This window comes from Emys orbicularis, chromosome 21 (assembly GCF_028017835.1).
Source record: "Emys orbicularis isolate rEmyOrb1 chromosome 21, rEmyOrb1.hap1, whole genome shotgun sequence".
Taxonomy (NCBI): Eukaryota; Metazoa; Chordata; order Testudines; family Emydidae; genus Emys; species Emys orbicularis.
The window spans coordinates 2,328,217-2,350,339 of record NC_088703.1 but is presented as its reverse complement, the minus strand read 5'-3'; the positions used below and the strand labels follow the sequence as shown (position 1 = coordinate 2,350,339).

General features: G+C 65.6%; 1 protein-coding gene across 2 annotated transcripts in view; it reads right to left on the bottom strand.

The window, feature by feature from the left end:
- Positions 1-14,038, bottom strand: part of RYR1 (ryanodine receptor 1) — a 108,982-nt gene extending 94,944 nt beyond the window's left edge. For both annotated transcript variants that reach the window (XM_065420771.1, XM_065420772.1), the window contains exons 1-4: positions 13,991-14,038; positions 6,197-6,316; positions 5,760-5,864; positions 1,787-1,861 (exon numbers count right to left, since the gene is read on the bottom strand). In XM_065420771.1, the coding sequence (XP_065276843.1) occupies positions 1,787-1,861; positions 5,760-5,864; positions 6,197-6,316; positions 13,991-14,038 (348 nt within the window). The remainder of the gene's footprint in view (positions 1-1,786; positions 1,862-5,759; positions 5,865-6,196; positions 6,317-13,990) is intronic.
- Positions 14,039-22,123: the final 8,085 nt, after the last annotated feature.

The window sequence follows — 22,123 nt, the reverse complement described above, 5'->3', positions numbered from 1 at the left end:
GGCACCCCAGCCACTGGGCCCACCACCCCGGCGTCCCGCCCAGCACGCGTACCCACCCTGCACTGCACCCCAGCCACTGTGCCCATCACCCCGGCGTCCCGCCCAGCACGGCACCCCAGCCACTGGGCCCACCACCCCGGCGTCCTGCCCAGCACGGCACCCCAGCCACTGGGCCCACCACCCCGGCGTCCTGCCCAGCACGGCACCCCAGCCACTGTGCCCATCACCCCGGCGTCCCGCCCAGCACGGCACCCCAGCCACTGGGCCCACCACCCCGGCGTCCCGCCCAGCACGGCACCCCAGCCACTGGGCCCACCACCCCGGCGTCCCGCCCAGCACGCGTACCCACCCTGCACTGCACCCCAGCCACTGTGCCCATCACCCCGGCGTCCCGCCCAGCACGGCACCCCAGCCACTGGGCCCACCACCCCGGCGTCCCGCCCAGCACGGCACCCCAGCCACTGGGCCCACCACCCCGGCGTCCCCCCCAGCACGGCACCCCAGCCACTGGGCCCACCACCCCGGCATCCCACCCAGCACGCGTACCCACCCTGCACTGCACCCCAGCCACTGTGCCCATCACCCCGGCGTCCCGCCCAGCACGGCACCCCAGCCACTGGGCCCACCACCCCGGCGTCCCGCCCAGCACGCGTACCCACCCTGCACTGCACCCCAGCCACTGGGCCCATCACCCCGGCGTCCCGCCCAGCACGGCACCCCAGCCACTGGGCCCACCACCCCGGCGTCCCCCCCAGCACGGCACCCCAGCCACTGGGCCCACCACCCCGGCATCCCACCCAGCACGCGTACCCACCCTGCACTGCACCCCAGCCACTGTGCCCATCACCCCGGCGTCCCGCCCAGCACAGCACCCCAGCCACTGGGCCCACCACCCCGGCGTCCCGCCCAGCACGGCACCCCAGCCACTGGGCCCACCACCCCGGCGTCCCGCCCAGCACACGTACCCACCCTGCACTGCACCCCAGCCACTGTGCCCATCACCCCGGCATCCCGCCCAGCACGGCACCCCAGCCACTGGGCCCACCACCCCGGCGTCCCCCCCAGCATGGCACCCCAGCCACTGGGCCCACCACCCCGGCGTCCCGCCCAGCACGGCACCCCAGCCACTGGGCCCACCACCCCGGCGTCCCGCCCAGCACGGCACCCCAGCCACTGGGCCCACCACCCCGGCGTCCCGCCCAGCACGGCACCCCAGCCACTGGGCCCACCACCCCGGCGTCCCGCCCAGCACGCGTACCCACCCTGCACTGCACCCCAGCCACTGGGCCCATCACCCCGGCGTCCCGCCCAGCACGGCACCCCAGCCACTGGGCCCACCACCCCGGCGTCCCCCCCAGCACGGCACCCCAGCCACTGGGCCCACCACCCCGGCGTCCCACCCAGCACGCGTACCCACCCTGCACTGCACCCCAGCCACTGTGCCCATCACCCCGGCGTCCCGCCCAGCACAGCACCCCAGCCACTGGGCCCACCACCCCGGCGTCCCCCCCAGCACGGCACCCCAGCCACTGGGCCCACCACCCCGGCGTCCCACCCAGCACGCGTACCCACCCTGCACTGCACCCCAGCCACTGTGCCCATCACCCCGGCGTCCTGCCCAGCACGGCACCCCAGCCACTGGGCCCATCACCCCGGCGTCCCACCCAGCACGCGTGCCCACACTGCACTGCACCCCAGCCGCTGGGCCCATCACCCCGGCATCCCGCCCTGCTTTGCACTGCTCCCGTTCTGCCCCCCACCCCGCCCCCCACACCCCCTCACTCACCATGGCACTGTGAGAATGGCGGAGCAGGATGGCGTGGCCGTAGAGCAGGGTCCTGTGCCCACCGCCCTGTGAAGACTGGGGTGAAGCAGACAAGAGGAGGTGGCCGTCAGCGAGGGAACTCAACGCCCGCCAAAGGACGGGTGAGACCAACGACCCGGGGAGCTGCCGGAGGGGCTAATTCCAGCATTGAGACCTGCTCAACTCATCTCACTGGGGACCAACTTACCGCTGACCTGAGCTGGATTCAGACCAGCGACTCAGGGCTCCCGGGTGCCACAGCCCATGAGCGCCGCCACCCCCCTGCCCATAGCACCCACCCACCCTCGAACCCCAAGAATCCAGCCCCGGTTTAACAGGCCAGGACAGTGCGCGACCCGGCTGACCTGACGTGGCATCGAGCACTTGTCTCTCTCCCCAGGCACCGAGGAGTGCAGCCGGCAGCCCCGGCCTCCTCCTGATTCGCAGTCCCCCCTCACCTGCTGCACCCCTTGGGCACCGCGAAGGCTGGAACGTGGGGACCACCCTGCCCTGGACCCTCCCGCCAGCCCAGGGCACCAGGGCAGGAAGAGGCCCTACTGCGGCAAAGGTCCCATGGCTGGGACTCACCCCATGGCGGCACAGCCCGGCAACTGGGAACCCCCCACTCCGGGAACGGGGGGGCATCCATCCTAAGTCAGCTTCCCCCCCCCCCCCCCATGAGAGCCAGTGCCGCCCCTTCCCCCACACTGCCACGCCCCGCAGGCTGGAGTCCAGGTACGGATCTAGTCTGGCATGGGAAATGGTGGATACCAGGTGACACCCCGCTACGCCCACGGGCCCACCTGGGCCGCATGCGATTACTGTGATTACATGGCACCTGCCAACCCAACAGTATCTATCAGCACCATGAATAATAACGGCTCCGGTTCTACAGTCCATAGGCCGGATTACTAGAGTATATACAGTCATTATTTTACGGATCATATTACTAGAATATATAAGGTCACTACTGGGCAGGCCATATTGTTAGCGCATATGTGGTCCCTATTGCATGGGCCATATTACTCGACTGTACATGGTCATTATTGTACAGCCCTTATTACTAGTGTATATATGGTGATTATTGCAAGCGCCAGTTATAGGGCCATCCCACTATGTATGATCATGATAACATGGGCCATGTCACATGGTCACTACATGGGCCCTATTACCATATATAATCATATAACATGACCTATTATATGATTATTAAACAGGAATATTACCATATACGAGGACTGTGCACGTTATGCCCACGTTATTGCCCGGGCCGTATTGCTGTATATGGTCAGTGTTACACAGGCCATCTCATATAGTCAATATTGCCCAGGCCGTATTGCTGTATATGGTCAGTGTTACACAGGCCATCTCATATAGTCAATATTGCCCAGGCCGTATTGCTGTATATGGTCAGTGTTACGCGAGCCATCTCATACAGTCAATATTGCCCGGGCCGTATTGAAGTAATATGATCAGTATTACGTGGGCCTGGCACACTCCTTATTTCACAGGCGCTATAATAAGCTGCTGGTCGCAAGGGCCATATTGTTGTATATGGGCATGGTACCGCTCTGTTCTATGAGCGCTCCTGCCCCCTCTGCCGTGCGCCGTCTCCACCCACGGCTAGTGGGGTAAAGAGGCTCAGAGAGACCCGGCGTCAGAAACCTCCACTCCCAGCATGCCGAGCGAGGCCATGGGGCAGACAAGATGTGCTGCCTCAGCCCACCCCCCAGCGCTGCACAGTGCCCCACGCCGGGGGACTCGGCCTGTTGGCATTTAGGGACCATGCGGTGAAGGGAGGGATGGTGGAGGATGGGATCAAAACAGCACCGCAACTGGGAATGGGAGGGGCTAGTGAGGGAGGCGATGGAGGGAAGGACGGAAGGGGTGTCGGGGGGCTGCCAGGAAGGAAAGGGTTACTCGGGGGAGGCGCTGGGGTTTCCACCTTGTCTGAATCGGGGTCAAAGGGGAATCATGGAGGCTCCTTTGTTCCCGCCACCCAACTCCACCCAGGAATCCCGAAGCCCGGCCCAAACCCGTCCACTGCGCTGCATGGTATGTGAGAGACCCCTCGCCTGGCGCTGGGATGCAGCTGCCTCTGGGGTGAGGCGTGGGGGCCGTTTATACAGGGACCCTTCACCCAGTGCGGAGATGCAGCAGCCTCTGGGGTGGGGAATGGGGGCTGTTTATACAGGGACCCTGTGCCCGGCTCTGAGATGCAGCTGCCTCTGTGGTGGGGCAGAGGGGCTAGTTATACAGGGACCCCTCGCCCACTGCTGAGATGCACCCAGCTCTGGGGTGGGGCACAGGGGTTGGTTATAAAGGAACCCCTCGCCCACTGCTGAGATGCACCCAGCTCTGGGGTGGGGCGCAGGGGCTAGTTATACAGGGACCCCTCACCCACTGCTGAGATGCACCCCAGCTCTGGGGTGGGGCACAGGGGCCAGTTATACAGGGACCCCTCACCCACTGCTGAGATGCACCCCAGCTCTGGTGTGGGGCACAGGGGTTGGTTATACAGGGACCCCTCGCCCACTGCTGAGATGCACCCAGCTCTGGGGTGGGGCGCAGGGGTTGGTTATACAGGGACCCCTCACCCACTGCTGAGATGCACCCCAGCTCTGGGGTGGGGCACAGGGGTTGGTTATACAGGGACCCCTCGCCCACTGCTGAGATGCACCCAGCTCTGGGGTGGGGCGCAGGGGTTGGTTATACAGGGACCCCTCGCCCACTGCTGAGATGCACTCAGCTCTGGGGTGGGGCACAGGGGCCGGTTATACAGGGACCCCTCGCCTGGCACTGGGAGTTAGTGCTTAGAGCAGGAGGACTGAGAGTCAGGACTCCTGGGTCCCCTTTCTAGCTTTGCCACGTACTCAGTGTACGGACTCACAGAGGCCGTGGGGCAGCATCCGATTGGCAAAGCACTCGGGGACCCTCCGGCGGCCGGGCAAAGGGGTACGATCAGCATCGTCCTCCGGGATGCAAATCAAGGGGGCTTGTGGGAGCTTCAGGAGACAGTGTCTGCCCTGCCCCCATAGGAACGGCCCTTGGGGGCTCTAGCCGAGACAGCGGGGGTCCCGTTTGGCCACCCTAGCTCCCAAGGGGGCGCTCTGTTCTCCAGAGCGACTGCCGGGGGGAGCAGGTGGGAACCCCAGCAGATGCACGTGGGAGACGGGTGGGGGGTGTTTAGGAAGGGGGGGGGTCACTGCAGTGAAATCGGCACATACCCACTTGTCCAAGTCGACACCCTAGAGCGTCGGCAGAGAAGCAAAGGAGAGAGAAAGGGAGAAGAGAAGAGATGAACCGACCGCCTGCCTGGGGGGGGGGGCTGTCTGGGACCCCCATCCAGGGCACTGCAGACCCCCCTCCCAGATCCACCTCTGCATGAGCAAAGGGCACAGGATAACCCACGGGCAGAGGGTGAGGGGACAAGGGAGGACAGTCAAAAGAGCTGCCTGGGCCAGGCCTTTTCCTCCCAACTCGCCGGCGGCCTGGGGAACTCCCCACCACTAGACATTCCCGTGCTCGGCAGGGTTACCGAAAAGGCGGGGCCCAGCCAGACAGAGAGAATGGAGAGGGGGCCCAGAGGAGCCAGGGGGCCTCAGAGAGCTGCTCATCATGGGGGTCAGGAGGGAACGTCCCACAGGGCAGGGGTTCTGGGCCATTCCTCAGAAGCAGCCGATGACAGGACCCTGGGCTGGATGGGCCCCTGGTTCTGCTCCAGCTCGTTCTACCCAGCCCCGAGCCTCGCTCTGCATTTCCCTTCCCTGATCGCTTCGTTCCCCCTTCCCCGGCCCCCCCACTACCCCCCATCTCCCCCACTGCCCTCCAGCATCCGCTGTACATCCCAGGGAGACCCAGACACCTGCGGGGCCGACGGGCACAGCCATGGGATGGGGCGAGGGCCTCCCCTTTCACCCCCGGCAATGCCCCCCCCACGTCTCCCCGTGCTCACCTCGCTGCCCACCTCCATGGTGTTCGCCAGCATCTCCTGCAGGGCGCGGACGGAGAGCGACTGCTCCAGGATGAAGCAGCAGATAGCCAGGTCCGGGGGGACATTCTGCGGGGAGAGGGGAACAGGGTCAGAGGGGGTTCTGCTGTCCCCCATGGGGGACCAGACACGCGGCCCTGGAGCCACGGCCCCAAGGGGAGCTGTGGGGGAAGCCAGAGAGGACTGGAGGTGATGTGTGTGTCATAGCCCCCGCACTGCAACAGCCCAGGGGGATTCTACCCACAGGGGCTGACGCGTGGGGCAGAGGAAGGGGCTGAGGGAGCTGGGATTCTGGCCGCAAAGGGGGGTGGGAGATGGGGAGGGGTTCGGGCTGCAGGTTCGCTCCCCCCCCCAGCCTGGGGCCCAATGAGGACGGGGGGGACGGGGCGCCGGGGGCTCACCTGGGCGTTGGAGGTCGACTCCAGGAAGCAGAGGCGGTTGCCGAAGCCCTCGGCCGCCAGGCACAGCTTGAGTTGCTCCTTGAGGATGGTGGCGGAGCACTGCAGGACGACTTCATCCTCCTGGGGCAGGGAGACATGGGGGGGGGGCTCAGGACTCCTGGGTTCTATCCCAGGCTCAAGGAGGGGAGGAGGGGACTAGTGGTTAGAGCAGGGGGAGAGGTTGGGAGCCAGGACTCCTGGGTTCTACCCTGGCTCGGGGAAGGGGGATCCAGTGGGGGGAGGCTGAGAGCCAGGACGCCTGGGTTCTATCCCAGGTTCTGCCACTGGCTCACTGGGACGAACCCCTCCGTGTCCCTGTCCCCCACCCTGTAACGTGGGAAGGGCCTCGGGGGGGTGTGTGTGACAGGGGTTGGGGGTGGGTTACAGGGCTGCGGGGGGGGGGGGGGGCTGACAGCTGGGGGGGGGTATGGATCTCCCCCCACACTTGACTGTGCTATCGTCGGGAATCGACCCCAGGAGTCCTGACTTGCAGCCCCTTGCTCAACCCCCTAGACCCCGCTCCCCTTCGGTGCTGGGGGGGGGGCAGATTCCTGCAGAGCCACAGCCCCCCCCCCCACCATGCAACAAAGTGAACAGCCCCTGCTGGTCCCCCCGAAATGCCCCCTCCCCTCCGCCCCTCAGGCCAGGGGTAAACAAGTCTCAGAGCAGTCACCTGTGCCCAGGCTCCAGGACCCGCGGGCACCTGGCCCTGCCCATCAGTGGGGGGATCCCCCCCCCCCCCCCCGCACGCTGGCTCTCCCCTGCACAGTGCACTCAGAGAGCCAGCCGGCCGCTCCAGCAGAGTCAAACCGGAGTCACTCCGGATCTACCCCAGCGCTGGCAGGGGCAGGCCCGGATGCGTTCAGCTAATTAGCCCCCTGGGGCTGTGGGGGCGGGCGAAGGCTCAGACACAAGAGAGACCTTGTGGAGGGGCGAGGGGGGGGCACATTCAACCGAGCTGCAGCATCAGGCCGGGCAGTGCCAGCCCAGGTGTTGGGAGAATGACTCAGGGAGCAGAATTCATTACCCGGGGCACCCGCCCAGTGCCAGCGGGCACCTCCCCTCCTGCCTACAGGCGCTCATTAGCCGCACACGCCGGGAGTTAGAGCGGGGGGGGGGGGCTGGGAGTCAGGACTCCTGGGTTCTCTCCCAGGCTCGGGGAGGGGAGTGGGGTCTAGTGGTTAGAGCAGGGGCAGGGGCTGGGAGCCAGGACTCCTGCGTTCTCTCCCCAGCTCTGGGAGGGGAGTGAGGTGTAGTGGTTAGTGCAGGGGACTCCTGGGTTCTTCCATTCCCCACCCCAACTTCACCCCTGGGGTGAAGTGCGGGGCCTGTTTATACCAGGAACCCTCATCTGGCACTGGGATGCAGCCACCTCTGGTGTGGGGCGCAGGGCCTGGTGAGCAGCTGCCCTGCCTTTAAAGACAGGAAGTGACGGATTACAGCATCCTCTTAAAACTGCAAGGCAGGCAGAGCAGCTGAAGACACAGCGCTGAGGATGGGGGTGGGGGGTGTTGCATTCGGGGGGGGAGCCCCCTGCCATCCCCGGCATTGGGGGGCAGTGCTCAGGGCCCCGCCAGCGCCCTGGGGCTCTCATGACAGCCAGGTAGATGCAGCTCCCTCCACATGTCCCAGCCAGGCCCCACGGCCACCCCCAGACGTGACTGCCCCCCGGCCCCTGACAGCCCATCCCCGCCCTGGGGTCACCCCACTGCTCTGCTCCCCTCCCCACCTCCCTCCAGGGACCCATCGAGGCACATCCCCACCCCCTAACTGCCCCCCCCCACTCCACTGCCCTGCCCAGGCCAACTCGGGTTACAAGACAGGTGCTATTTCCACAGGGGAATGTGCTGCGTCAGCACCCACTGTGCTACCATTCCTCCCCCTGCGGGGAGCTCAGCCCCACCCACTCCCACCGAGCCAGGGCACAGCAATGGGGGGCCCGTCCCCTGCCCCCTGGCCTAGGGAGAGGGGTGGCACCGCTGGCTCCTGCATTTCCAGAGCCCTACCCACGCCACGCAGGCTGTGTCACCCGGCGTCTGGACCCACCGCCCCTGCCCCCAGGAACCAGGCCTCCGGGTCCTCAATATGCCAGGCCAATGGCACATACTCAGGGGGTGGGTGTTGTGTGTATGACGGTAGCACCCCGAGTCCCCCATCAAGATCAGGGCCCCGTCGCGCCGGGTGCTGCCCAGACCCCCACCGAGATCAGGGCCCCGTCGCGCCGGGCGCTGCACAGACCTCCACTGAGATCAGGGCCCCGTCGCGCCGGGCGCTGAACAGACCCCCACCGAGATCAGGGCCCCGTCGCTCCGGGCGCTGCACAGACCTCCACTGAGATCAGGGCCCCATCGCGCCGGGCGCTGAACAGACCTCCACCGAGATCAGGGCCCCGTCGCGCCAAGCGCTGCCCAGACCCCCACCGAGATCAGGGCCCCGTCGCGCCGGGCGCTGAACAGACCTCCACTGAGATCAGGGCCCCGTCGCGCCGGGCGCTGCCCAGACCCCCACCGAGATCAGGGCCCCGTCGCGCCGGGCGCTGCCCAGACCCCCACCGAGATCAGGGCCCCGTCGCGCCGGGCGCTGAACAGACCTCCACCGAGATCAGGGCCCCATCGCGCCGGGCGCTGAACAGACCTCCACTGAGATCAGGGCCCCGTCGCGCCGGGCGCTGCCCAGACCCCCACCGAGATCAGGGCCCCGTCGCGCCGGGCGCTGCCCAGACCCCAACCAAGAGACAGTCCCTGCCCCACATCTATAGAGCTCTGGCAGCCAGAGGAAAGATGATCATCCCCATTTTATAGATGGAGAAACTGAGGCCCGTGAAGGCCAAGTGACTTAGCCAAGGTCAGCCAGGGCGTTAGTGGCAGAGCCGGGGATTGAACTGAGATCCCTTGGCCCCAGTCTGATGCTGTAACCCCCAGGCCACCTCCCCTCTCAGCACAGAACCCCGGGCAGGAGGGGCACACAGAGCCCCTGGCATGGGGGAATGGGGGACCGAGCCCTCCCCAGCCCCCCAGGAACAGCGGGTGCCCCCCACCCTGGCCTGAGCCCCAGCAGACAGATCTGCCTAGCGCCAGGGCTCCAGACTGCCCTGCCCCCCAGGTCCCTCGGCAGCTAGACTCCAGCCATGATGCAGGAGCCGGGGGAGAACCCGGCTCCGGGCCAGAAGGACCAAGCAGGTGGCACGGAAGTAGGGGGCCAAGGTGGGGCCGTTCCTGCCCCAGCCCCACCTCCGCACCGCCCGGAAAATGCCTGGGTGAAGGCAGATCCCCGGCCTGGGAAAGGCCGCCCGGCCCCCACCCGCAGCGGCTTTGAAAGAGACGCAGGCGGCTCAAAATAGACGGCTCCTCTCCGGGGAGCGGGAGCAGCGATTATCAGCACCGCAAAGCAATTACCGAGACCCAGCCTGGCCCCCCCGCTGGCCCCCAGGGGCGGCACCGCCAGGGAACGGGTTTTGAGGACAAGATGGAAGGAAATGGGGAAGTGGCTGCACCCTCCCCATGCCCTTGAGAAATAAGGGGCATGCCGGGCTTTTAAGGGCAGAGGTGTTTGGGGGGGGTTCTGGGAGGAAATGGGACCCCCCCCCGATCGCTCCCATCCCCCCAGCTCAGGCCGGGAGCTTATTTTTGGAGCCTGCACCTGTCAGACACATTCCTGCAAACCCAGCTACGCGCATTGCTGCTGGTGCCCCCCACAGAGCCCCCCCAGCCCTCCCCACTGACACTCACACAGTCCTGGCTCCTGCTAGACCCCACTCTCCTCCCAGAGCTGGGGAGAGAACCCAGGAGTCCTGGCTCCCAGCCCCCCCTGCTCTAACCACTAGACCCCACTCCCCTCCCAGCACTGGGGAGAGAACCCAGGAGTCCTGGCTCCCAGCCCCCCCTGCTCTGACCACTGGTCCCCACTCCCCTCCCCCCAGCTGTGGCTGCCCCCCGGGTTGTGTGGCAGTGTCACATGGGCGGGCGGCAGGCGGGATATTTGGTTTCATGCACAAACTGGTAGGAAAATCTAGGCAGCAGCAGATTCCTCCTCTCCCTGCTGCCCCCCCCCACTCCGAACAGCTGAGCTGAATTTAGGACACAGCCCCCCCCCCACACACGGCGGCCCTGGCTTTTTTCAGAGCATGAATCAAAGTACTCGTATTTCCTGCTGGGGGCACCCAGCGCCGGGGCAGCAGTCGGCCAGCCGGAGACCTGCACCGACTGAATGCGAGCTGTGAGAATATGGTGCGGACACCACCTCTGTCCCAGACCCCTGCTCTAACCACTAGACCCCCCTCCCCTCCCCTCCCAGAGCTGGGACAGAACCCAGGAGTCCTGGCTCCCAGCCCCCCCTGCTCTAACCACTAGACCCCACTCCCCTCCCAGAGCCGGGGATAGAACCCAGGAGTCCTGGCTCCCAGCCCCCCTGCTCTAACCACTAGACCCCACTCCCCTCCCAGAGCTGGGGATAGAACCCAGGAGTCCTGGCTCCCAGCCCCCCTGCTCTAACCACTAGACCCCACTCCCCTCCCAGAGCTGGGGATAGAACCCAGGAGTCCTGGCTCCCAGCCCCCTCCGGGTTATTTCCTGGGCCCTGTGAGTTTAGCCGCAGCCTTGTCCCCCCCGTGGGGATTTCTCTGGGCCCAGGAGCCGCTCGCAGTGACCCCAGGGTCAGGGGGAGCCCAACCCCTGCCGTGGCCCTGCGTCCCACCCGCTCCCCGGCAGCCTGGCCTAGTGGTCTTAGCGCAGGGCTGGGGAACTGGCCGGAGCAGGGAGTGACCCAGGGGCTGGTGGGGAGCTGAGGGCTGGCGCTGGGGGCGTGCCATGGGGCAGGGGCAGACAGGGTGCCAGGCCAAAGGGGCATCAGCGTTATCGTGGGGGCAGGAGCGCACTAGGCCATGGGGAATGGCCGGGGGATCGGGGCTGCTTGGTGCCATCGGGACCACGCCCCATGCTGAACCCCCTCCCCCACCACCCCGCATCCCCTCCCCAACTCACAGCATCCCAGCCCCACTCCTCCACTGCATCCCTCCTCTACAACACTGCATCCCCTCCCCACCGCACTGCATCCCAACCAACCCCGCTCCTCCACTGGATCCCGTCCCCACCTCACTGCATCCCAGCCCCACTCCCTCCACTGCATCCCCTCCCCATCTCACTGCATCCCCTCCCCCACCACACTGCATCCCCTCCCCACCTCACTGCATCCCAACCAGCCCCACTCCTCCACTGCATCCCCTCCCCACCTCACAGCATCCCAGCCCCACTCCCTCCACTGCATCCCCTCCCCACCACACTGCATCCCAGCCAGCCCCGCTCCCTCCACTGCATCCCCTCCCCACCACACTGCGCCCCAGCCCTGCTCCCCACTGCATCCCCTCTACCGCAATGCACCCCAGCCCCACTCCCTCCCCTGCATCCCCTCCCCCACCACACTGCATCCCAACCAGCCCCACTCCTCCACTGCATCCCCTCCCCATTTCACGGCATCCCAACCAGCCCCGCTCCTCCACTGCATCCCATCCCCACCTCACAGCATCCCAGCCCCACTCCCTCCACTGCATCCCCTCCCCATCTCACGGCATCCCAACCAGCCCCACTCCTCCACTGCATCCTCTCCCCACCTCACAGCGTCCCAGCCAGCCCCGCTCCCTCCACTGCATCCCCTCCCCACCACACTGCGTCCCAGCCCTGCTCCTCCACTGCATCCCCAATCACACTGCAGCCCAGCCAGCCCTGCTCCCCACTGCATCCCCTCTACCGCAATGCATTCCAGCCCCACTCCCTCCACTCCCCACTACACTGCATCCCAACTAGCCCTGCTCCCTCCACTGCATCCCCTCCCCTACCGCACTGCGTCCCAGGAAAACCATTCCCAAAACAAACAAAGGCCGGCTACCAAAACCAGAGGATAGGCACTGGGGATTCCCCTCCCCCACCAGCGCAGGGGGCCTCACCCCTCTCCCCTCCCCCTCCAACTGGTCACTGTCGTCCCCCCCCCGCCCTGCTCCTTTCTTCACCCCTTCCCCACCTCCTGCCTCCATGGGGCAAGCCCCACCCACACGCCCCTTATTCCACTCCCAACATGCCCCCATTCCCTGCCACCCCAAACCCTGTGCGCCCCCCACACCATGTCTCACCCCCAAGTCCCAAGCTCCACCCCCACATGCCACACCCTGTCCCAAGCTCCGCCCCCATGCCTCAAGCTCCACCCCTCCGTATGCTCCACACACACACACACACCCCCCATCGGCTTCATTTCACTTTAGATTTGTTATTCATCGGTACAGCCCCCGTCCCTGCCCCAGGATGCAACCAGGGACAGACATCGCCCGAGCCGGGGCCCGGGGGCCAGACGGTTCCAGCACCAGCCCAGGCGCCCCCCCCGACGGGCCACAACCCAGAGCGGGGCTCCTCAGGGATCCGACACCCGCAGGCCCTTTAACGCTTCCATGGGGCTGCCCCCCAGAGCTCCCTTCCCCCCGGCTGGGTGAACGAGTGACCCCCTCCCCCCCGGATTCCAGCCATCCTGATGAATGGAGCCAGCTGTCAGCCCCGTTATATAAAGCTCCAGAAACCTGAGCGCTCGGGGAGCTGGAGTCAGCGTTAACCCCGGGCAGCTGAGGGTCCTTGCACACGCACCCCACTTCGTGCACCCCTCCTTCCTTGCACACACCAAATAGCACAACATGGGGAGAAGTGACACCAGGTGCCTAAAGTATCCACCCAGAGCGGCTCAAGGGATTGGACAGGGCTATTATTAGGTGTTTTACGGTAGCACCCAGAGGCCCGGACAGAGATCAGGCCCCATTGTGCCAGGCGGTGCACAGCCAGGGTGCAAGACACCCCACAGCTCTCCCAGGAACACAGCTCGGCTCTGGAAGGCCCCTGGGTGGGTGGGAGCCAAACAGGGGGATGGGTGGGAACCAGCTGCCTTCCCCCCGCCCCCCCGCCCCCAGTGACACCTGTTGGCAGCCACTGGCTCGTTGGCTCCCCAGGCCCAGAGTGAGAGGACCTGGGGTGGGGGGCAGAACGGGGCAGCGAGAACGGAGGGGAGAGGCTGAGCCCAACCCTGGCCCCCCCGGGGGCTGCTTTCTCCGCACTGCCATGGTATTTACACTGCCTCTGCCCCCCCCCCTAAAGTCAGCTAATTATCCCATGTCACCATGGGGGGGCTGGTTAGAAACAGGGGTTAGCACAGAGCTCCAGGCAACTCCCCTGTCTGTCCCCCCCAGGCTCCTTCCCCTCACCCCCATACACTCCCTATACCCCCCACCCCGCTACCCTGTCTCTTCTCCCCGCCCCATGCGCCTCACCCCCTCCCCCCCGCCACTAGGCAGAGAGGGACCCCAAGGACACGCGGGGCTCGCCCTGCCCCCATCTCCTCTGGCCATTCTCCCGCTTGCGCCCTGTCCCAAGTGCCCCCCTCCCCTCCCCTCTGCTCCCCCTCTGCCCCTCCCCCTTGCTCACTCCTTCCCCCCCTTTGCCCCTTCCCCACCGCTCCCCCTCCCTTGCCCCTTCCCCCCTGCTCCCCCTCCCTCCCCCTTCCACCCTTGTTCCTTCCCCACCGCTCCCCCTCCCTCACCCTTCCCCCCTTCGCCCCTTCCCCACCGCTCCCCCTCCCTCACCCCTTTCCCCCCTTGCCCCTTCCCCACCGCTCCCCCTCCCTCACCCTTTCCCCCCCTTGCCCCTCCCCACTGCTCCCCCTCCCTCACCCTTTCCCCCCCTTGCCCCTTCCCCACTGCTCCCCCTCCCGCGCCCCGGCCCCACTCACGGTGCGCAGAAACTGCACATCATCCTCCCCTTCCCCGCCCTCGGCCATGGCTGCGGGGGGCTGCGGGCTCGGGCCGGCCGTTCAGCGGGGAGAGCCGGGAGTGAGGGGCCGGGCGGGCCGGGCTGGGCTGCCCGCAGCGGGCGGGGGAGCGGCCCTGGATCCGCCCCCGGCCGCCGCCGATTGGAGGGGGGGGAGCCGGGGGGGGGCAAGGCAAGGCTGAGAGACGGGATGAAGGGGGGAGGGAGGGGGAAGGGGGGCTGGGGAAGGAGGGAGGGAGTGGGGAAGGGGAGATGGAAGAAGTGGGGAAGAGATGGGGGGCAGGGGGAAGGGGTGGGGCAGGAGGGGGAAACAAGCCCAAGCAAGGGGGGGGCAGGCGGCCAGAGAGCGGGTGCAGAGGGAGGGAAGGAGAAAACCAGTGACGGGGGGGGGCCTGGCCCCCAGTGTGGGGAGGGGGAGGGGGAAGGGGGTGAGATGTGTGTGTGGCTCCTCTGCCCCCCCCCCCCCCATCCCCAGGCTGCCCTACTGGGACTCCAGGAAATCCCCTCTTAGAGCCCAGGGGAAGGCTGGGAGCCAGGACTCCTGGGTTCTCTCCCCTGCTCTGGGAAAGAAAGCTGGGAGGGGGCGGCCTGGTGTGGGAGCCAGGACTCCTGGGTTCTAGTCTCAGCTCTCCCACTGGTTTAGGCGCTAAGGCAGGTGCCTCACCTGGCCAGCAGCTCCCTGGCCCCCGTCGCAGGTGTCTCCATGCTGCATGGACCCCACTGGGCCCTTCGTGGGTGCCTCAGTTTCCCCAATATACTGAATGTTTAACTAGGTAAGGGGAAAAGGTGACTTAATCGCTGCAGGGACCCAGAGGACTAGGTGGGATTGAGGGCTGGCTGCTGGGGCCCCACAGCCAGCTAGGACCACCGCCCCCCTCCACCCAGGCCAACCCCTGGAAGAACAAAGAGCTGGGCCAGGGGACCTTTCTCTATCTGGGACGAGGAACAAAGGACTGAGGACGGGGAGGGGGGGTTAGTCGGCTGGAATTAGGGGCACTGCTGGGCAGAGAGGCAGCCCCGGGCTCTGCTGGAGTGGCTGTAGCATCCCCTTCCCTCTGCCAAGCTCAGAGCTCCCCACGCTGCATCTCGGCTCCTCATCCGTTTTCACACCCTGGGCCGAGAGGTGCTCCCGGCCCAGCTCGGGGTGCAGCTCTGAGGGGAGCTCACGGTGTGGCGCAGGGGGGCTGGCGGCTCCAAGCTTCGGTCCCAGGAGGCGCTAAAACCAAGGGGCTGACCCCAGTGACCCAGAGGGGGGTTGACAGACGGAAGGGGTCCTCCCAGGGGCTGTCCCAGCACACTGGACCTGTGGATCTAATATAAGGGCTTCTTCCCCCCTGGGAAGGGGAAATAAACACCCGTCCCTTTATGCCAGTCCAGCTGCAGCCGTAGTGGGGGGGGGGGGGTAGAGAGAGAAACTCTGTTAAAAATCAGTCTCCAACTGACGCTGTTCTATGATCCCCCTTGTGGAGATGTGGAAACTGAGGCATGACACAATGATGCAGCAGAGAAGGGCGGCTGAGAGTGGGCTGGGGTTTGAGCCCAGATCCCACCGCTGGTCAGCCCCCAAGGCCGCTTTGCTTTTTGCCACATGCTGGAGAGGCAGACCTGAAATTCATCATTGCCTCAGTTTCCCAGCTGGCCACCTGCACCCAGCTATTGGCCCTTGGTGGAGACTTCAACCGGAAGGGCTCAGGGAACGGGAGCATGGTTTTGTTGTGTGTTTGTCCAGCGCCTGGCGCCACGGGGCTCCAGTAATACCGAGAGGGAGCCAGAAATAATACAAAAATATTGTCTTAACATGGCAACATCAGAGAAAAGTCACAGGGGGAAAAAAATACGCTCGTGCCCCACTCAATGTTAAACCGGTTCCTGTGGGGCGGGCCGGTGCCCCCACCAGCTCTGAAACTCTGGCCTGAATGCAGAGCCGTGCTTCGGTTCCTGCCCCTCGATTCATGCTGCTTTGCAGGGCCGGTCGCTCTTTGGGGAGGCCACTAGAGGGCACCAGGGGTGGAAATTAATCAGGCTGTGTTATTAATTAGTGGCCTAGGAAAAGGGAGCCAAGGACAGTCGTGGGGCACCAGGCGCTAATTGGGTGACGCTGCAGATCAGCAGCCGAAATCAAATAAATCCGGCCTGGCCCCCAGCTCCGGGCTGCCCATCAACTTGCCTGGGGCTACCCCCCCCCCCCAGCGGCCAGGATCAGGGCCCCCAGCATGCCAGGCGCTGGCCAGAAACACCCACCCCCCAGCTGGGATCGAGGCCTCCCCATCGTCCCGAGGCCCATTCCTCTCCCAGCACTGGGGCAGGAAGACGGGGTATTGGAAAGCTGGATTGATGGTGTCCCCCTCATCAGCCCTTTAGTACAACCCAGGTCCTGGGGCTTTTTTATGGCCTGCTGCAAAGCTGCCCTGGCCATGAGGCAGGGAGAACCCCCCCCCCCCCCCGAGGGGAGAGGGGGCAAGAGAGACATCGCCAGCCCCAGCACGCTAGGAGCAGGGGAACGCGCCCAGGCATCCGTCTGCTGCAGAAACCTCAGTGCACAGCCCGACCCCGGAGCTGCCGGGCTCCAGCCCCACCGGCCTGGCCCTGGGGCCAACCCTGGGTCTGGATGAGATGGGGGGCCCCACCCCCGCCCTACAGCCCCACACACCTCTCCCCACAGGCAGGGGGTGAGAGACCAAAGACCCCTGGGTTCTCCCCCAGCTTGGGGAGGGGAGGGGGGGTCTAATGGGGGTGGGAAGGGAGCCAGGACTCCTGGAATCTATTCCCAGCTCGCCCCCCCACCCCTCCCAGAGCTGGGGATTCCCCCCGGCCCCCTCGATCCAGCAGCAGCGCGATCCTACCCTGGGCAGGAAACCCAGCAGCAAACACCCCGGCGGCTCCACAGTCTGTGCCAACTGTTCGCCGCTTCTTTGGGTGGAAAAAGGAGGGGAAAGTAAGTTTTAAAAAACGTTTATTCTGGAAGAAATTTAAACATTTGAAAGGAAAGAAACATCGACCCCATGGGCCTTCTGGCTTGCGGAAGTATTGAGTGCAGCCCCGAGGGGAGACCCCGCACGCCTCCGGCTCGGGAAAAAGACACCCCAGTCCCTACACCTTGTATCTGTATCACGGCCCGTCTCCAGAAACAAGCGGTGTGCTCTCACCCCCCCACCCCACCCCACAGCAAAACACAGAACCTGCAGCCCAAGGCGTGAAAGAGCCAGCAGCAGAAACCCAGGCGCGAGGAGCTGGTACCAGGCGATAACAGGGTAAAAAAACCCTGAGGCCGATTTCTCTGCCAGGAATTCGAACCCAGGACGAGCCAGCTTGCCAGAGGCCAGCGGGCGAGGGCGCAGAGCGGCTCGGGAATTGCCGGCCGGGGGCTGAACTGCACAAAGAGAATTCTGCCCAAGGGACCAGGCGAGGACACGGCTGCTAAGGGGAGGCAGCCGCGGTGCCCAGGGGTGCACGGCCGTCAGCCCCATCCGGTTTGGGTCACACGCAGGTCCGGAGGGCAAGGGGATCACTCGGTCGCAGCCCAGGGGATTCCAAACTTCCGGGCCCAGTTTACTCCCCCGAAGGCAGGGGAATGCAGCACATCGGGGGGGGGCACCAGCCCAAGCAGACAGACTGTGCCCCGCCCCCCTTCACAGACCCAGGGAGCCCTGGCTGGCGGTGAGTTTAGTAACCGGCAGGGGGGGATTTTGGGGAGTGGTGCCGATCGGCCCCCAGCAGCTGCTGGAGCTGGGGGTCGCAGGAGGGGCCGGCGGGGGCCACGTCCTGGGGGCTGGCGGTGGGCACGGCCCTGCCCGGCTCCCTCCGGCCCCGCAGCCCCACGAAGGCCAGGGTGAGGTGCTTGTGGCTGACCAAGATCTGCCGCCCACAGGCCCGGAAGTAGCTCAGTGGACTCTTGGGGGGCTGCAGGCCGGAGTCGCCCCGCCCCGAGGCCTGAGCCTGGGCCCCGCTGGGCAGGGGCAGGGCGCTCTCATGGCTGAGCGAGCGCCCAAAGCGCCGGCCCCGGGCCACCCGCTTGGGGGTGCCGGCTCCGGCGGGCTGGGCGGGGCAGCGTGGGAAGGCCAGGGTCAGTCGCTTCACATGGCGCCTGGGGGCACCGTCAGGGCTGAGAAGACGCTGGGCAAGAGAGCCAGGAGCCGGCCGCTCCTCCTCCGGGCCACCCTCCCCAGCCCCCAGGCAGCCGGGCTCAGCACCGCCAGGGGCCAGTGTGATGCACAGCATGGGGGTGCCCAGCGGCTCCAGGCCAGGTCGGCTCCCCGGGGCGTCATCCAGTGGCTCCGTCTCACCTCCTCCAGGGCGGGATGGGGAGCTGCCCGACCCGGCTGCTCCTGGGGCATCGTTGACGCTGCCCTCTGCCCCCGACAGGCCCTCCGGCCAGCTCAAGGACCTGCGCAGGGCCCGCCGCTGCCTGCGGGGAACCCCAGGGCAGCTTCCGAACCAAGCCTCCAGGTCCAGCTCCTTGGTGGATGGCTTCTTGCCGGCGTCCGCAGATCCCGCCCAGGGAACGGGGTCTCGCTTGCTGTGCCCGGTAGTGGGGTCTTCCACAGCAGGTGTCCCTGGAACACAGACATGGCCCCGTCACGGCCCCAGCCGACATGGGGCCCGGTGCCCACCCGCATCATGGGAGGCAGAATCAGACGCAGCAATGAAATGCAGCCACCTCGGGGGTGCAGCGTGGCAGCTGTTTGTACAGGGTTCCCTCGCTCTGGGGCAGGGCACGAGGACTGTTTGTGAGGGACCCCTCACCCAGCACTGAGATGCAGCCACCTCTGGGGTGGGGTGGGGTGCGGGGGCTGGTTATACAGGGACCCCTCACCCGGCACTGAGATGCGGCCACCTCTGGGGTGGGGCACAGCAGCTAATGCGCTGACAGCTGGATATGAGCAAACCCTGCCCTCTAAGCGGTTGGGATCTTCGACCCGTCGGCTGCGGCGGCACCGTGCGAACAGACCCACGGCGCCGAGGCTCACTGGCTCCGGGAAGGGGGCGGGGCGAAGATGAGCCAAGCCACTAAACCCCCGCCCGCCCCGAGCTCACCCCGCCCCGCCCGTCTCTGTTGAAACCAGCCGATTACAACATGGGTGATGGGGCCGGGAAGCTATTTCGCCATTGGGCCGAGATGCAGCGCGGCTGCTGCGAGGGGGAGGGGCTGTCTGGGGTTACGGGGTTCAACCCACCCGCCCGTCAGTGCCACAGACTGGAAAGGAGAAGCCGGGTCGACGGCGGAGCAGGCAGGGCAGGGGCCAGCCGAGGATGCTGATGGGAGTCCCGCTGGGGAGAACAGAGGAACCCCCTGCTGCACCCCCCCCAAGCCCATCACCGTCTCTGATCCAAACCCCACTCCCTTTATCTAGCCCCCACCCGCACTCCTAGACGATGGGGGCCCTTTGCATCACGCTGCCCCCAGGGCATGGGCTGTACCATCATCCGGCTCCGTGGGCCTGGACAAGGGGAGCGGGACCCAGCTCTGTGGGGCTCGGTGCCCCTCCTGGGCATCTGCCACCACCCTCTTCATCGGGTGCCAGCTGCTGGGCTCGGGGGCCTTGGCGTCCCGCTTGGCGAGGTCCGGGGGAGGCTGCAGGGGGGAGAAAGGGAGAAGGGCTGGGGCTTTGCTACGTGGGATGGGCCCCGGGGCCGGAGCCGCAGCTAGAAAGCGCCTGGAGGGGCCCGCGACCGGGTGCCAGGGGAGGCCTCCGAGCTGGCACATGGCACAAGGAGGCCGGCCCCTTTAAAGTAGGGGGAGAACCCAGGTGTTCCCGCGTGTGTCCCTTTAAACTCCCCCCCCGCCCCCAATGCCTGAGTTCTCTTCCACAACCCAAGCAATGAACTTGCACTGAGCTGGCCTCGGTATGTGTAACTGCTGCCCCCTGCTGGATGGACCCTGCGCTGCAGCGTCACACATCTTAGGCCCTATACTGCTAATGGGGATTCACCTCTAGGCCAAAGAGGGGCCCGCGCGTCCGGAGTTACTCACCAGCTCCTTCCCGCTACGGGCGAAGATGCGCAAGGATTTGCGCCCCGCGTCCTGCCGCTCGAAGGGGTCTGGGGAGCCGCGGGCGGATCGGGCGGAGAGCTTCCTGGACGGGAAGCAGCACAGCATCAGGAGAGCTGCCCAGGACGGGGCGGGTTGGGCACCAGGGGAGCCCCCAGAGCCAGGCTCTGCCCAAGGCACCACCAGAGACGTCCACTGGGCATCAAATGCTGCCCGTTGAACAGAGCAGGGATGAGCCGATGCCACACACACTCCAACACTAGGGGGCGCCGGAGTTGGGAGCCATACACTGATGGCCGGGGTGGGGGGTGTGCGTCAGGCATCGGGCTGGGACCCAGGGGATCAAGGTTCAATTCCAGACTGCCACCACCTCCCTGGGGGACCCCTTGGGCAAATCCCTGCATCTCCTGGGCCTCAGTTTCCCCAGCTGTTATGGGGGGAGGTGTCTGCAGTGCCAGGCACAATGGGCAGCCCCAATCTCAGTAGGGGGGGTTGCACACCACCCGGCCCCACAGAGGCCCCCCAATCTCAGTCTGGGGGGGGTCTGAGCAGCACCCGGCCCCACAGAGGCCCCCCAATCTCAGTCTGGGGGGGGTCTGAGCAGCACCCGGCTCCTCAGAGGCCCCCCAGCTCAGGAACCAGCATTTCCAGCCATTGCCCCTGGACACGCCTGTGGGCCAGGAGCAGGTGCCCCATGGTGTAGTTACCAGTGGGGTGACACCCCCCCCCTTACCTCTGAGGATGCCTCTTGCAGCTGCTCTTCCTTCGTTGCAGGCCGGCACTGGGGGGCAGAGTCCCCGCAGCGGGGGGCAGCTCTTGGGGGCTGTCGGCAAAGACCTCGGGGGGGCTGGCAGGAGCTGGGGGAGGGAAGGCAGAGGGGTCAGCCAAGGAGCGGGGGGGGCTGGTATTTGGGGGGGGAGAATAGATGCTTGTCTATTATGGGGGGGAAGAGATAGGTGAGAGGGGTGTGATTACAGCAGGGGGTGGGCTGGGAGCCAGGACTCCTGGGTTCTCTCCCCAGCTCTGCCACAGACTCCTGGCATGCCTTGAGTAAGACCCTTCTCCCTCTAACACAGGGTTTGAAATCCTGTTGGGGTCAGAGCTCTCTGGGGCCGAGACTGTCTCACTGGGGCCCCAATCCTGGCTGGGGCCCCTTGTTAAGGAGCTTCTTCCTTCACCCTCCCACTTCCCTGGTCCTTCTCGCGTGAACAGAGCAACAATACCCGAAGCCCAAAGGTGCAAACCATTGGATGTTCATTGGGGTGAACGTTCAGCAACCTTAAATCCAAGTTCCCTTTTCGAATCCCAACTTACTTTCTGTTTGCCCCCCATTTCTATAGTAATACTCTCAGCTACACCTTAACCAATCCTTCTACTGAAATCTGTCTAACCAATCCTAACCTACTGTAACATCACTCTCTAACCAATGACATCCCACTCCCCTAATTCACTTACACCCAGCACAATTCATTCTAGCGCAGACAGACAGTTAGAGACCCAGGCAGATTAGCAATAGAAGAGTGGGGGCCATAAAGATAAAACAGACAGAAACGAGGGGTTCCCAACCACCCCCATTGATACGGGATTTCTTGCCAGACCGGATGCTATCAAACCAAGTTCTCTTTAACCATCCGAAGATCGGGTTCTTTATCGGGTGGGGCTGGGCACTATCAGGACACGATCGTCTTCCTAACAGCCCAACGCCGCCTTATTGCAGTGAGACTGGGGTGGGATGTGGCCGTTCGCTTCCCGGCTTACGGCTGCCCCTGCAGGGGGCAGACTATCCCAGTGACAGACGCAGGCGGACTCGGATTTTGATTCTTTGTTTTTATACCCCTGTAACCAGCGAAATGATACAAATAGCTCAATTCTTAAAGTCTAGGCCTTTACAGACCGGCCTGAATATCTAGATCCTAACACCCGTCGCTGCCGTGAGGGCACAGCACCCCCCGGCCGTACCATCATCCGGGGGCTGATCCAAGGGGTCCCCGGCCTCGTCCACGGACAGATCCGAGCCAGCCGGCCCCACGGTGGGTCTCCTGCAAGGGGCACGTGTGGGCAGCATTAACGGGGGCCGGAACTGGCGCGCCCGCCCGGAGTTCCCAG